At 41.3% G+C, this 15,850-nt stretch overlaps 1 protein-coding gene across 1 annotated transcript; it reads left to right on the forward strand.

Annotated features, from left to right (window-relative positions):
- The first annotated feature begins 491 nt into the window (after positions 1-491).
- Positions 492-5,366, forward strand: LOC144522426 (uncharacterized). The gene is made up of 4 exons (XM_078257487.1): positions 492-704; positions 922-1,126; positions 3,610-3,801; positions 4,243-5,366. The coding sequence occupies exons 2-4, from the start codon at positions 934-936 to the stop codon at positions 4,566-4,568; spliced, it is 711 nt and encodes a 236-aa protein (XP_078113613.1). The 5' UTR covers positions 492-704; positions 922-933; the 3' UTR covers positions 4,569-5,366.
- The last annotated feature ends 10,484 nt before the right edge of the window (positions 5,367-15,850 follow it).

Raw genomic sequence — 15,850 nt, forward strand, 5'->3', positions numbered from 1 at the left:
AGATCTACTATATTCTTTTGTACGAAACACGCTCTGAAGGCATTTTATTTTTTAATATTTCCTTCTGGCTGGGCTGTGGGGCCATTCCGTTGCTACAATGGGAGGCGAAGGGGGGTGGTATGACGAAGAGGAGAGATATCTGAGTTTCAAGACGCCATCAACCACATCACATGCCCCTGCTGTAAGAAACCGAGAGTGGGTTTTCCTTAAATGTGTTGTCATGCATAATCGCCTGTTGACACCCCCTACACATTTCTGCGTTTGACATAAACACGTCTGTGGGGTTTATTGCTGAGAGTATATCTCAAATATTAAGGGATTCTACATGTTTCTAAACTTCCTTTTTAATGTCCAGTTATTCTTTATTTCCTTGCTGCTTTATGTTAGCTACACAAACTTCTGCTTCCTCAAATACTGAATGGCCATTGTTGGTGCTTTCACTTTCTCTACAGTGAGAGTTCACAGGGAAATTTAGCATGGGGGACTGGGGGAGTTTCCATTGCAGCGGAGGTGGAGTAAGGTTGACTTGCGAGTGAGGGCTTGTGGTCCTGAGCAGTACAAGCAGTGTGTTCAAAGCGCTTGTACAGTAGTGTTTGTACAGCAGTAACCATAAGTAGTTTCTGTAGTATAGTCTTTGTTTTACCTGTACACAGACTAATTTCACAGCTTTGTTCCTGACACCTTTATGGTCTACAACAACAAAGGTAAGACAGTACTTTGCTTACAATTCCACATTCTTAAGCTGATACTGGTACTGTATATGAACTAAATGACGAGGTTAGTTCTAAGAGACTTTCCTACTGTTACCCAACTTTATTACACTAATTACACCATTTTTATTCCTGTCTCTTCTGTTTTCCCTGCCTTCTGTTCTCTCTCTCTCTCTCTCTCTCTCTCTCTCTCTCTCTCTTTCTCTCTCAGTGGTGTAGAAATATGAAGTTGCTGGAGCTGGCGGACTCTGGCAGTCGCTTCAGGTTTTCTCAGTCCTGTGTGGGGTTGGTGGGTAGCCTGTGTGTGTGCTATGCAGTCTGGACACCATTCTGGCTGAAGGAGAGGGGACTCTGGACGGAGTGGAATAACACTAAAAGTGACCAGACAAATCCTACAGATGGCATTGTCTTCAACGGTGAGCAACAAGCCACATTTACATAACTGACATTTTACTGCAGTCAACAAATCAAAGTTGTCATCTGTCTGAAGCTGTCACTTACCCGTTAAGGTTAAAGGTGTGACTGTCGTACAGTATAACGTGGAATAACATGTATTTCATTCATATTGAATGAGGCATAAACATGTATTTGCTGTGCTGTGTTAATTAAGGTACGGGTTTTGCTAAAATATCCCACCACTTAATCTCTAGAGGGGATCAACATCAGGAGGAGCATTTGAAAAAACACTGGGTTGCAAGGCAGCTTCTAGGCAGTAGTAAACAAGTTTGAGCTCGCTCCTGTACCAGAGAAGTGCATTCTTTGCATCTGCTGAAGTTTTCACATTTGGCCGGAGGCAAATGAGCTGAAATTTTGGTCAGCTGGTCTTTGTCAGCTACATCTTGTTTGTTTTTTTGTCAAAGAAATTAGGTCCCCTGACAGTTTGTTCACTACACACCACAGGTATGCTGCCAGATAATTCACTTCCCAAAAAGGCTGAAGACTGCTGCAAGTTTTTATTGGAAGCGATTGTCAAACTATAAAAACCTTATTTAATAACACATTTAATGATATTGATTATAAAAAAAAATAAAAAAAAATAAGGAAACATATTTTTTTAAATAAAATTATTAAGATTAATTCTTGGTTAATTATTTAAAAAATTAACCAAGAAAAAAAAACACCCAAGTGACTCAAACTGCTGGTAATTATTCACAAAAAGAAATTGTTCCATCTCTCAGTTTGTTGTACTCCAATGTGTCATTTTTATTGTGCAAAAACACTTTCAGAATAAATGTAATGTAGTGTGAGCTCAATATACATGAAAACCTAAAAGTCCATGAACTCTTGATTTGACGTTTTTGGTTTCAGTTGTAGGCAGGGACATGTGATCATCATCATTTCAGGGAATGTGTCAGGGCCATGTTTGACTTCATCATGCTGCCTACAGTATTTCTAGTAGAGACTAGGCCTGAAGGATTCATCGTTTTCAAATCAAATTAGCGATTTGAAAGAATGCGATCAGCTAATCGTGAAGACCGCGATTAATCAAATGTGAAATATTTGGTCTAATTTAACATTTTGTCTTCCTCTTATATCTTATCCCATTATATTTACTGTTTTTTCATAAGATAAATGCTGGAATAATTTTACATATCACAGATTGTCAACAGAAACGTCCTATTTTCAGTGGATTTTTCATTTATTTTGTATTACTTTATCGAAAATGATCGTAGAAGGTGCAACATGTAGCTAAAACAAAATGGCAGATTGAATCGTAATCACAAAAACAAAACAATACATAGGATTGTCAACCTATTAATTCTACAAGGGAAATTTCATATCCATAAAGCGACGTTTTCTTAATCTCGGCCAGCTTTTACTCACTTCAGAATTGAATTTCGAATTGTTTTTGAGTCTATCCAAATTATTAATAATAAAAGTATTTATATAGCTGATGTACTGCAAGATTTTTTTCAAGGAAATGTGATTATATAGCCTACATTCAATTTCACCTTTTCTTTGTGAAATTAGATATAGGAGAGATATCTGAGTTTCAAGACGCCATCAACCACATGTGCCCCTGCAGTGAGAAACCGAGAGTGGGTTTTCCTTAAATGTGTTGTCATGCATAATCGCCTGTTGACCACCCCCCCCCCCCCACACACACACACACACACATTTCTGCCTTTGACATAAACACGTCTGTGGGGTTTATTACTGTTACAGAGTATATCTTAAATATTAAGGGATTCGACATGTTAACCCTAACCCATTTAATTTCACCTTTTCTTTGTATTGTATTGTCTGTATTTTGTACTGTTTATTTATTTATTTTTTACTTCTTTTTTTTCTATTTATGTATTGAAGTGCCTTTCTTCTTGAGTTTTATTTTTTTTTATCATTAAGTAAGGTTGTAATCTTCTTTGGATGGGAATTAATATATTTGTGTTATGTTTTTGTAAGTACGATGCCGAATTGTTCAAACACTGTAGACATTTCCATTCCACTCCATTACAGACAGAATACCAGCTGATCTGAGTGGGTGGCTGATCTTTAATGCAATATCTACATTGCCCATTATCAGCAACCATTCATCCAATGTTCCAAAGGCACATTCTGTTTACTAATCTGATATCATTTTAAAAGACTAACTGAGAAAACATTGGAGAACCCTTTTTGCAATTATGTAAGCACATAATGTAATCTGAAAACTGCTGCCCTGATTAAAAAAAAAAACAATGCAACTGATCTCAGCTGGTATTCTGTCTGTAATGGAGTGGACTGGAAATTTCTAAGTGACCCTAAACTATTTGACCGGTAGTGTATTTGTAAAAGTTTGCAACAAAAATCGCTCAACCCTAGTAGAAAGTAATATAAATGTGGCAACTTCAAGTTAATATCAATCAGTCCAGTTTACCGTTCCCACTTTGAACTGTGTGCATGGTGTTGTATGTTCCAGCCGTGGAAGCAGAGAGAGTCTTTGGAGTCGTTTCCTTCCTCATGGCTGTGAGCACTGGTGCTTTGTGTTTGGTGTTTGCCCTCTGCTGGACATCTCGGACGGTGCGCTCCTACTCAAACACTCGCTCTCTCCTCATGGCAGGACAGGCCCTCTACCCATCCACACTGCTGCTGCTCACTATGGCCTCTACAGGTAACACCACTGCACTGCTCACAACACTTATGTAAACCACACAGCATGTGTTTGTGTTTCACTTTATTAATAATTACATTGGTGTTGTTTTGGGAGGTTTAAAATAATATATACCATCCAAGTAAAGTCATAAAAATGGCCCCATTTCTAATTAACCTCCAAATAGCCTTTTGGTTTGTGTAGTTCATGTCAAACCCACACTTCCAGAAATTCTTTTATGTACTAGTCATTTACATACCCTGCACGGCAGCGGTTTTTAAAGAGACTTTTTATTTATTTATTTTTTTTTATTTTTTTTTTACTTTCCTTGGAATTGCAGTTCATTATCATACAAACTCTTTTCTAAACCTCCAGGCACATAATAATTGACCTTAATGACTTTTTTCTTTTCCTCGCAATGATACTTGATTCGACCCGTTTTTTTTCTTCTTCTATCTACAGGTTTTTTCTTCCTCCTCAGCTGGTCTCTTTTCACCCATCAGCACCGAGAAGAAATCCGTCAAGACTTCTCCAGCCTTGGCTCCTCCTATTGGCTAGGGGCTCTAGGTTGGGTCCTGCTGTTGGTCGTGGAGATGATAGTCTTTATAGCTGAGCAAGCTGTTGTCCCTGACATCCTGCCAGACTTAGAGACGGCTGTGGAGTCGTGGCGGATTTCCTCTCAACTTAAGGCCGCTAAACGCTCTTTCAGCGATAGTTATTACCCTGGAAACAGGAAAAGCAACATGGCTCCCAAGAGCCTTAAGTGGATTTCAGAAATAGGGACATGACAGAGGAAATGGATTTGAATGTGTAAGTTACACATTAAAGCACACAGACTGAATGAGAAACTAGCAATTTCTAGTTGCTTTATAGATCTATACAACCAGACTGAATACTGATGAGTATTATATGAGTATAAGTGTTTGCCAGAGGAATTAAAGTCTGAGTCCTGGAAGTCAGTGGGACTAAAGGCTCGGAAATAAAATAAAAACACACTAAAGACCAACAATACTGGCTGGGAAACTGGGCACCAAATGTAAGACGAGAACTGTTCTCTGACAAAGTGCACGTGTAGACTGGTGTTTGAAAAGTTTTGAATTTCATTAGTCTTTGTCCAGGTTTGCCCCTGGGCCAGGAACAGATCCCGTTGTGGTGGGTTTTCAGTTGAATTTATGTAAACAAGACACTCACTAAACATTCAACTAGTAACTTTAACTGAGAGTTTAAGTAGGAGCTGCGATGTACTGTAGTTGCCGAAAGTTAAAATAGCGCCATCTTGTCATGCACATCTGACACTTTTGACAGTCCTCAACCAACAAAAGCAAAATAGGTTATATTTAAATGATGTCAAATACACATTGTGTTTCTTTGTTGTTTTCCTATAAAATGTTTCCTGTTTGCTGATGATGAGTAATACACAGCACACACATCTGTGGTCATACCCTATTTCAATGGTCCCTTATTTTTTTATTACTAATTAGTTGTCATATGGTGTGATAAATAGTATGTTCAACAAGGCTTAGTTTGACTATGCTTTGATTTGATGTCCACACCTTTCCACAGCTAAATAAAAGGTTTGAAAAGTTGATTACGTGTGGTTGGTGTGTGTTTGGGTTTGTGTGTCAAAAATGTGAAAGATATATGTGGATGAGTGGAATGTGGATAAATGATATATGTGGATGAGTGGAAGCATGGAGAGTGTATGGTTGGGGAGGTGTGTATGTAAAAGTATGAGTGAGCATGCATGAGTGTAGTTTAAGATCCTGTGGAGTAGAGGAATACTGTTACTACTAGGAGTTGTATTCTGATTGGAGTATGAAATTACACAGTACGCTGGTATATATATTACTTATTGATGGAAATAATAAAAAATAATTAAAAAAAAAAAAAAGTTGATTGTCTAACCCTAACCTTTTGAGTTTGAATCCCTGTGTATGTATGGGAGGAACATATGGCTGAACATGAGGGTTAATTGCTTGGACAGTTGTCCTACCGTACATCAGCCCACCAGGAGTTGCATGTGTAGTGAAGCAGAGTTTTTGCCAGCCAGTCCTACATCTGTCTTCTTTGTGGAAACACTTACCTTATGCATTTCCAGCATACAGTTCCTAGCTCTGCGGATCATTTGGACCACCCAACAACAGACTGCATCCAAAGTCGTTATTTACTTTTCTCTCACACATTCCCAGGGGGGAGAGGAAGCACTCCCATGCTGGACTGCCTATGTTTATGTTCTCAACCTGCCAAAGTGGGGGAGAATGAAGTGTCTCTGGCTCTGTTAATTGGGCGTTAATCAGGTGTTGCTCTAATTAAAAGGCAGTTATGCCCTGTTGGGCCCTGGTAATGAGTTTGTTATTAAATCCACAGAGGATTTTTGTCTCTTTTTCAATTTACCAACAGGCTAGTGCTTAATTGATGTGTAAATGAGGTAAATGTCCTTGAAGGTCGTCTTGCATCAGCACGCGATCCATGAACAGAACTGTTCTAAAGAGCTTCCCCACCCAAACTTCAAATCCATTCAATTCATTGTGTTCACCTGTGCTTCTCAGCAGTGACTGTTATTTTAGTAAAAACAATTCAACCCTCATTTACTAAATCGGGGGGGCAGGTACGTCCCTTTCTTTTAAAATTGATTTCCTTTTCATCTAAAGTTGTCTTTATTCCCCCCTGTTGAGTGCTGTCTGGGCCATGTCTTTTATGGCTGCTGGTGTCTCATAAACAAACTCACCACTTTTCACCTTCCACCACCACGAACGCTGCTCTTTCACCTTCCTGAGAATAACAGACCAAAGGTTGATAATGCCTTCGGAGAAAGACAGGCCGAATCAATGTGGAGATAGAAAGAAAGAGATAGTGCGACGTTTAGGCACAAAGGATGAAATGACAGATGAATGGTAGAAGATGTTACGCACAGATAGACAGGTGGCCTGATAGACACAGAGAGATTGTGGCTACTGATTGTTGAAGGGCATTTGCTACAAAGACATCAATCAGAAGATTGAGCAGGCCGCCAGTGTTTCCTACCCGTGTCCGGCAGAATGTGTACAACACAACCTGGGATAAACCACTGCTCTTCATATCAATTAGAGACCAATTATACAGCCGTGTCCTACTAATTATGCTGCACTGCCACTACCCCATCCCCCTAGTATAAACTGTGTGTTTCTCTTTGCTCCTGTGTGTTTGTGGTTGTGTTCTTTGAGATAAATAAATAAACCTGCTGGCTGCCTGGGCGAAGCATCCTTTATCAGGCTTCCAGTGCTGTAAGTTTGTATTTTAGAGGTGAAGAAAGCAAGCTGTTGTTTTCAGCTTTACCTGTTGGTGGTGCTGGTGTAACATTGATTGCTTTGCCTCTTTCAAAAAATTCTGGTGGAATGTGGGAGACAATGTTCCCATATGATGAGTAATGAAAACACACAAAAAACCTGTGCACGTATGTGTGTGTGTGTGTGTGTTTGATTGTTCGCTGCGAGGTAGACAAAGTGTGATTAATATTCTCAAGCATATTTCAGAGGATTTTGAGCCAGAATGCGCCGGACTACATAATAAGTCAAGTTTTATTTGGCTCGATCTGGGAGCATGATCAATTATGAAATAAAGCGAGAACTCCATGCTTTTTGCAGTTTTATCTCTCCATGGTTTACATAATGCAGTCAAAACATTTGTAACTTTCCTGACAGGTTAATGCTGTTGGGTTCAAAGTCAAGACGCTGGGGAAATACGCTGAAAGACTAGACAGCAGGGGAGAAGTAGACAGAATGAGAAAAGAAAAATATGAGAGAAGGAGAGAACAAAGGGAGAGAGATGTCACAAAGCAGTTTCGTGCTGACCCTGAATTCTGTTTTTGTGCTGTGAGATTTTGATTAACTTTGTACCTTTCGCTCACCAATGCTCCAGTCCTGAATGTTCTGATGTAGTCAAAATCAGAGTTTGACCACTGCAGTATTGTGGCCTCCACTGCATTGTCATTAGTATAAGTGGACACTCTTTGAAAATGGAAAAGTCAGGAAATTTGATATCTACAGTTCTACAATCTCAGAAAAAGCAGACAGAGGGAGGGAGACACAGAGAGGCTGTTGGGAGAGTACACATTGTGTCCTTCAGTTGTCTTTCTTGCAGGGACCCGGTTCATCTCGCCTGTAGAATCGGCAATGAGCCGTTGCTCTTTGTGACCGACATCCCACCCAGACCACCCGGCTGATTACATTTGTTCAGCAAAACTGAGTGCGACGAAGACAGATAGAAAGAGGAGAGGCAGAGCTTGCTTCGGGGGAAAAAGAGTTTCTTGATTATCCTGCACCTACATTCATCCATTTGATTTGAGAGTGCATGTGTTCTTGTATAGTGGAACTCTCTCTGCTGTCTCTTTGAGTTCGAATCCCTTTGTATGTAACATATCTGCCCGCCGGAACCGTTGTTCGTAAGTGGTGTCGTCTCGGACATCTCAGTCCAGACAATGACGCTGTAGTCCCATTCTCGTCACTCTATTCATCCCCGGCCAATTGTAGCCGCTCCCTTCTCTTATCTCTCTATGACCAAGGAAATTAAATTACAAATATAATCACTTGGCGCCAGTTTCTTTAGCAGTGTGCCTCTGCTTTGCATATAGAGTGTGCTTGCTTTGGAGACACGTTGTGTGAAGTTACTTATTGGCCTATTTACGATAATGAGCTCTGTTCTACTAGTGGAGTCACACACACCTTTTCACAATGACAGTAAATGGCACGAGGAAGTGAAGCGAGAGCAGGCTGAGGAAAAAAAAGAGTATAAAAGACAGACAGGAAGACATGGTGGCAGCCACCTTGGTAAATGAGTTAAAATGAGTAGACAAATACGTATGCATTATATAGGCTTTTTTTCATAGCATGTACACTACTTTTTAGGCACGCTAACGATGTTGCTCTTTGGAAATGTTTGCCTGTCAGCTGGTTGGTCCACCACTTTGGTCCAGACTGAATTATCTGTCTGAACTACTGAAAAGATAGATTTGTACCGACATTCATGCTCCGCACTATCCTAACGACTTTAGTGATTCCCCTGACTTTTCATCAATAGCGTCATCAGGTCAAAGTTCACTCCTGTGAAAAATCTCGATATACTGGTAAGATTGGTATCACATTTTGAACAAATTATGGCTAGACATCTATGGTTCCATCCCATTATTGGATGGATTGCTGTGAAATTTGATCCAGACATGTATGTCTAAATAAATATAAATAAATATCTTTGCTGATCTGGTGACTTTTCAGCACCACCATCATTTGCGGAATTTTGGTTGGTGGCTAAATACCTGAAAAACTAATAACTAACTATCCTCAGCTGTACTTTGTGTTTAGTGCTAATTAGCACGTTAGCATGATAACACACAAAACTAAGATTGCGAACATGGTAAAAAAATAATGCTAAACATCAGCTATGCTTAAAGTGATGGTTCAGAGTAATTTCACCCTAGGGTCCTTTGCACCATGACCTCGAGCCAAACAACCCCCCAGAAGCTTTTTTTCACCTGGATCGAACATTGGGCGAGTAGGCGTTATCAGCTGGTTAGCTTAGTGCAGGCGCTAACGGATCCAGGTTTGTATCTCATAAATTACCCCACTAATAATTCCCAAAATGATACCAAACTTCTACAGTAGTACAAATATGTTATGTACTCATAAAACGATGGATTGGAAAGTTTGTAAGTACACCAGGAGTTTATTTAAATAACACTTGCCTGCTGGCTTCTGCTCTCTGCTGCTACTGCTACCGGGCAGTGAGAGTGCTTAGGGATGTCTACAAATTACAACACCAAAAAGAGATACAACAAAAATATTTATTAATTTAATGATTAAATGAGGTAGTGTTTCCAAACTTACCTCAATTATAACTTGTCTCCTGGTAGTTGCACTACAGCACAACTCAAATAAGTTAAATTAATAAATATTTTTGTTGTATTTCTTTTCGGTTTTGTAATTTGTACACAATTTGTAGAGGAAAAAAGCTTATTGGGGGTTGTTTGGCTCAAGGTCATGGTGCAAAGGACCCTAGGGTGAAATTACTCCGAACCATCACTTTAAGTACTACCTCACAGTGCCGCTGGTGTGGCTGTAGTCTTGTTGCTTAATATACTGCAATGCAATGTTTTGCCTTGATAGATGTGTCAAAAAAATGTCCACAATCTCAATTTAGTATTACTATAGAACAATGTCAATGAGTCAACGAGGGAGTGATTTCAGATGCGCCATCATTCACTCACTCACTGATGCCAACTGTCATTGTGTAGACAGCTTCCTCTAAAGCTCAAATCTATTCCACACACGTTAGACCATCTGACTGGATAAACAGTCCCCATCTCTCTTCCCCTGTCTCTGTCTCTCCTACAGGTCTTTCACAGAAAGAGAAGGGATGAAAACCTGTGTATATTAGAATGATGTGTCTCCCATGGGAGCCAAAAGGGAAAGTTGGTAAAGAGTGAGGGGAGTATGAATAGAATAATATCATTTTTATCATTGTTATTATGAGAAGGCCATCACAGGCCTCCCATGCCTATTCCCTATTCAGTCAGGAATGTATTTGTTTATGCAGAGACTGTTATACTTGCTTTTACAGGCAGACCAGCAAATGCAAAACTGTATCAATGCCTTCGGATCTACCCGGTCCCAAAGCACTCGCCGAGCAGGTGGATGGTGTATTTATTTGTGATCTTTATGTATTCCGTGCCAGTTACTCTCCCCTCCAACTACAGGGACCACGTGTTTGTCAGTCCCTTCCTGAGGCATCTCTGTGTTCTGCTGCATTGAACAAACGCTGCCCCTGAGTTAGGCTCAACTGCTTGATTATTTCTCAGCATAGTCCAATCCACAGACTACATATGATTGTGAATATTGAAAAGAGATGGGACTTTCCAAACTATTGTTCTCAAACAATTACTGTATATATTTGCTCCTTTGCTCATAAAGCCTGTAGCTATCATCATCCTCGCCACCAGCAGGTTGCCGTGAGAGAGCGGGGTCGTAAAATAATGGCTCCCCGCTGGAACGTGTGAATGATTGCAAGGACTGGCTGATAAATGCTCCACCACCCAGGCTCTGGCTCCATTTGTAATTTCTCTCTCCAACTGGACTGTCTGCCAAATGACAACAACCTGCCTCCCCAAGCCCCCACCTAGCCACAGCATCCTTCACAGCTCCTCCTCCTTCATCTCCTATAATTACTGTACTGTATAAGTCGGCTTTAAGACCAGTCACTCTAAATCAGCATTGAATCACTGTGTGTTACTGTGTCCATTGTACCCTTGTCTGAGCTGTGGCAGAGCTAGTGCAGAAAAGGGCACGGCTGTCCTGGCATTTCCTATAATGGACTTTGTAGTTAAAAGACAGGGAAATAATAAGCAGATCTACGTGCGGGCAAAGAGCTCATTGTGTTTGGTGGGAAGTTACGACCATGGACAGTTGGGGGTTAGAGTTGACAGACAACACCGCTACTCTTTTCACACTCCTTGACACATAATGGGACCAATTTTTCTCTTTTCTTTTGCTCATTACATTGAAAGAGGGGGACTGAGGGAAGGAGTGGGGAAGTGAAAGAGGGAGAATGACCAATCAAGAGACAAATGGTGTGAAATTTAGTGCAGAGAATTCACTATTACTCTCATTTCATCTGAGAACTGTACGGTTATAGGCCACTTATTAAGGTGTTTTAACAACTTGCCAAGAAACCCTGCACAACGTTTGGAATCTTGAGGAGCTGTTTGCAAGCTACTATCCCTCAGCTGACACACCTTCTGTGTAAACTAGCACCAGCCAGTTTAGGAAAAGAGGACTAAGACATGGTTAAACACCAGACAAATCCAGTGAGTGGATGTTTATTTGACTAGAGGTCCCCTGGCATCAAAGGGACTGCTCCTCGAGCTTGGAAATCTACATTTAATTAACACAGCATTAAAGAGCATTGCTATTTTGATTAAAGACACTAGTCTTGATTCCCCACTCTACTCTTGTGCTCCTGAATACCGCTCAGGGTTTAATTTAATTTGGTTTACTGCGAGTGGATCAACATCCATCTGTACTGCTCAAGTCTCGCTTTTCAGTCATACTGTAATCACACTATTTATTCACTGCAATCTCTGCATGTGTATTGACCTCTATGTGACCTAGCTTGCTATGGTAACAGGATTCTTTTCACTTTGCTGTAGCTTAAGATGTTCTACACATTGTCTAACTCACCAGAACAGAGGAGATGAATGGAACCTGTCCAAAACCAAAATAACTCTGCAGCGCCTCAGGGTCCCAAGACTAGACCATCCAATAAAATGAATATTTGGATAGCTGGACATGGAAGATATTGTGGTGTCAGGCTGTCGGGAGCTTGTGGGGGATCTTATTTGTAGAAGATGTGATGTTGTGGCGTGTCTCTACTCTCTGTTAAAGCTCCATCAGTCAGGATGAGCTGACAACAAACGCAGCCGAGTCATACAGGGTCATGCAAGGCCTCAAGACAGCATCACTCAACTCAGCTGTCCCCTGGCTGTAACTGTGTGATTATAGGCACGCTAACCTGTGGTACAGGGGGAGGGAGAGCCAGTAATTAATCCCCTTATTGGAATAATCACATAATTGATTATTAACAAAAGCTGAGGTGAGGGTGAGAGGAGAGGTGCGAGACAAGGGAAACAAGACTTTGAGAGGGAGAGAGAGGGGGAGATGAATGAGGGGGGATTTGAGCAGTGGGGTAAGGGGTTCGTTCTGGCAGGTAGCTTGACGAATAGCTCTGCATTGAAGTCTGCCTCTTTGAGTATTAATCTGCCAAATCATGTCTCTGGATGAGGGATGGAAGAGGTGGACAGTGGGAGGCGACTTACTAAGAAATGGCTGAAGAAGTTGTTGAATGTGCTATGAAAATGCAATTAAAAATTTGCATACCGAATGCTCAGTATATTACATAACACTCAGTGGAAATATGAGATTGAAATGCCCTCTTTACCCTGAATACAATCACAAAGATGCCTACATTCTTTATGACATTTAGAAATATGCTGCAATTTCAGTCTGGCCTATTCAAATGTGGACGATGCTGACATTTTATTCCCTGTGAGGAAGATACCAATGCTTCTGTGGAATTCATTCAATGTCCATCTCTGCTATTGACACTTTTCCTTAAGCTGCCAGGTGACTTGAACTGCCAGGGGGTCTTTTTTGGGACCGTTGGCTTACATAGTTCTGCCTGGAAGGCTTGATCCTTTGCCCCCTTTCCTTGTCACAGCCTGCAATCAGCCTTAAGCCCTTTTGTGTTCTCCACTCTGAGCTAAGCCTGTTAGCCTGTGCAACTCCTTTACACAAGATCACTACTATACATCCCTTCTCTGTTTTTCACCTCTTATGCCTTCCCTCTTGTTCCCTTTCTCTTCCTGTCTGTCTCTTTGTTCTACACACACATACCCAAAAGTAATGATTCTGAAGTTTCTCAAGGATGGATTAATAGGATGACTTTATACTTATTTGGTCTAGCTCCTGGGTGTCACCAACACATCAGCATGGACTCACAAAAACAGACACACAGCCCCTCCCAACCCCCCTTCCCCCTAGCACATGTTCTGCCCCTGCCATATTCCTTCTCATCCCTGCCAATGCGCGTGCCCACACACACACACACACACACACACACACACACACACACACACACACACACACACACACACACACACACACACACACATTGCTGCTCACTGCTGTTGTTTGGATTCATCATATTAGAAAAAAACACCCCCTCCATAGTGCAAGGTGTCAGTTCACTGGTGCATTGCAAACTCCTGTATGTCCTAAACTGCAGCCTCTAGTCCCGCAGGATTTGCTCCTCACATTCATAACACTCTGCTCCATGCCAGGTGGCTGTCTCCACAAGTCCTCTTCCCCATAAATCAGACTGTCTTTGAGTTGATCAATAACAAGTCAATTAGCAGGCGCAGAGAGATGAGGGTCTCAGGGGGTCACCGCTTGTTTGTCAGGCAGACATCTGCAGCTAGGTGTGTCGTTTACCTTGGAAACGCGTGCCTACTTGGCTACCATAAATCTAAATATCAGCTATAAATAGGCTTGGAACATCTTGCTACAATCCATCATTTGCTTGTTCTTGGATATGTAATGTATCAAGCATTGTGTACTTTAAATCTTCCAGCTGTGTCTGATGGATTTTGGTAGGCCTAGAAAAACAGCACCCCCCACCCCACCAACTTTGCTGTGTATTTGCGCTTCAGCATTTCTTGTGATCAACTATACTTCACAAAGAAACCAACAAACAAAAAAACTACCATTCCTGTCTAAGGTCACACTTGACCTAGTCTATATTGACGACGTTTCATTTACGGGATTGATCCGGTACCGCCGTATATTCTGCCGGATGTTCCACCGGATGTGCCTCATTTTCGGCCAGATGTCCCTAATATTTTGCTTTCTTTGTGTTGGCATTCTAAACTCTGGTGGATTTATGAGGACTATGGTTAACTGCTCCTCAGATCTCTGCAGGGTAAATCCAGACAGCTAGCTAGACTATCTGTCCAATCTGAGTTTTCTGTTGCACGACTAAAACAACTTGTGAACGTACACATGTTCCTCCAAAACATGTTCCTTCCCGAGGCTATATTGCAGAGGCACCGTTGCTCCGTCCAGCGCTTAGTGCCGCCCAAGACAATTGTGATTGGTTTAAAGAAATGCCAATAAACCAGAGCACGTTTTTCTCCGATACCCGAATGTTGTGTGGACTAGCCAGACCTTCGAAGACTACACTTGACCATATGCACCAAATATAAGCCTGCCAGTATTCATCCTGCTCCCCTGTTAAATTGACAAGAGTGGGAGAGACCCAACTGTTGTTTGGTTCCCACTGACTGTGTATCTAATGACTTGGCTGGCAAATTCAACGCAACAGCAGCAGGCTCCTGTGGCGAATACACCAGATTAATCCCCTGGATAATTACAAACAAGAATGATCTTGGGCAAATACTCCCCATACCTACTGAGACATTACATCAAACGATGATGTCTGATTAAAAATAATTCTGAATAGTGACAGAGAGACGGCATTTGGAGAAATTAATGAAATGTGCTGACAATATCTAGAGGGAAGAATTGCAGATAAAAAACACACGGGGTGGACAAAATGACAAGTAAAACCATACACACAACACAATGCATCTGCCTTGGAATAAACAAGACCCGTTTTGAAAGATCACACTAATGTAAGAAGAAGATGACTAAAAGACACTTAACAGTACCGTAACAGGATATCTGCTTAACAACGCCCCCAAAATATGGCCCCATTGGTGACCTTTGTATTGAACACCTCAACACTTCTGTCACACACACAAACAAATCAACAAAGATTCTCTCCAGCTTTAACAAGTTGCAATGCACTGACTTGTAACCAGATCCTGTATTCATCTATGCTTTTTTTCATGTCTGTGTTTAAAAAATTCTTTTGTTATAAAATGTTTGTCAGACTTTTTATTTGTCAGTGGGACTAGGAAATGCATTTATTCTGTAATCTGTTGTGTCTCTGCACTGGTAGCCTTTTTCACAAGTTTAACAGTATCTATCTTTCTGTCAGAGAGAGGCCACCTGGCTGAGGTAAGCCTGCAGATTGATGTGAGGGAGATAAAGGTGACATAAAGTAAGTGTTTCCAGCTGAGGATCAATGTATTGTGGTAAAAAAAAATGCTTGTTTGGGGTAGGCTGTTGGATTCTGTACATATACTGTACATGTTTGCAACTGTGCTTTGGGGTCGACCTTGTTTTTTTTTAATGCTTTTTTTTCTCCAAAAATCAGCTGCCTGCATCAGGTGTCAGGAGTTGACTGTTGGGATCCCACCAAAGGAAGGGTATAAATACAAGACATGATGAGACAGACAGGAGCAATCCCACTGTATGGAGCCACAACTCCTGGTCACAGATGCTCCAAGACTCTTGCATAGACAGTATACGTAGTGTGTATAGGGCCTGGCTCCAGGGCTTCCCTTGCGCTCCCATGCGAAGAGGACCCCCAGGGGAGCTGATGCCAGCTGAGACTGAAAAACAAGGTAAGAGCCCAGCTGACA

Source organism: Sander vitreus, chromosome 8 (assembly GCF_031162955.1).
Source record: "Sander vitreus isolate 19-12246 chromosome 8, sanVit1, whole genome shotgun sequence".
Lineage (NCBI taxonomy): Eukaryota > Metazoa > Chordata > Actinopteri > Perciformes > Percidae > Sander > Sander vitreus.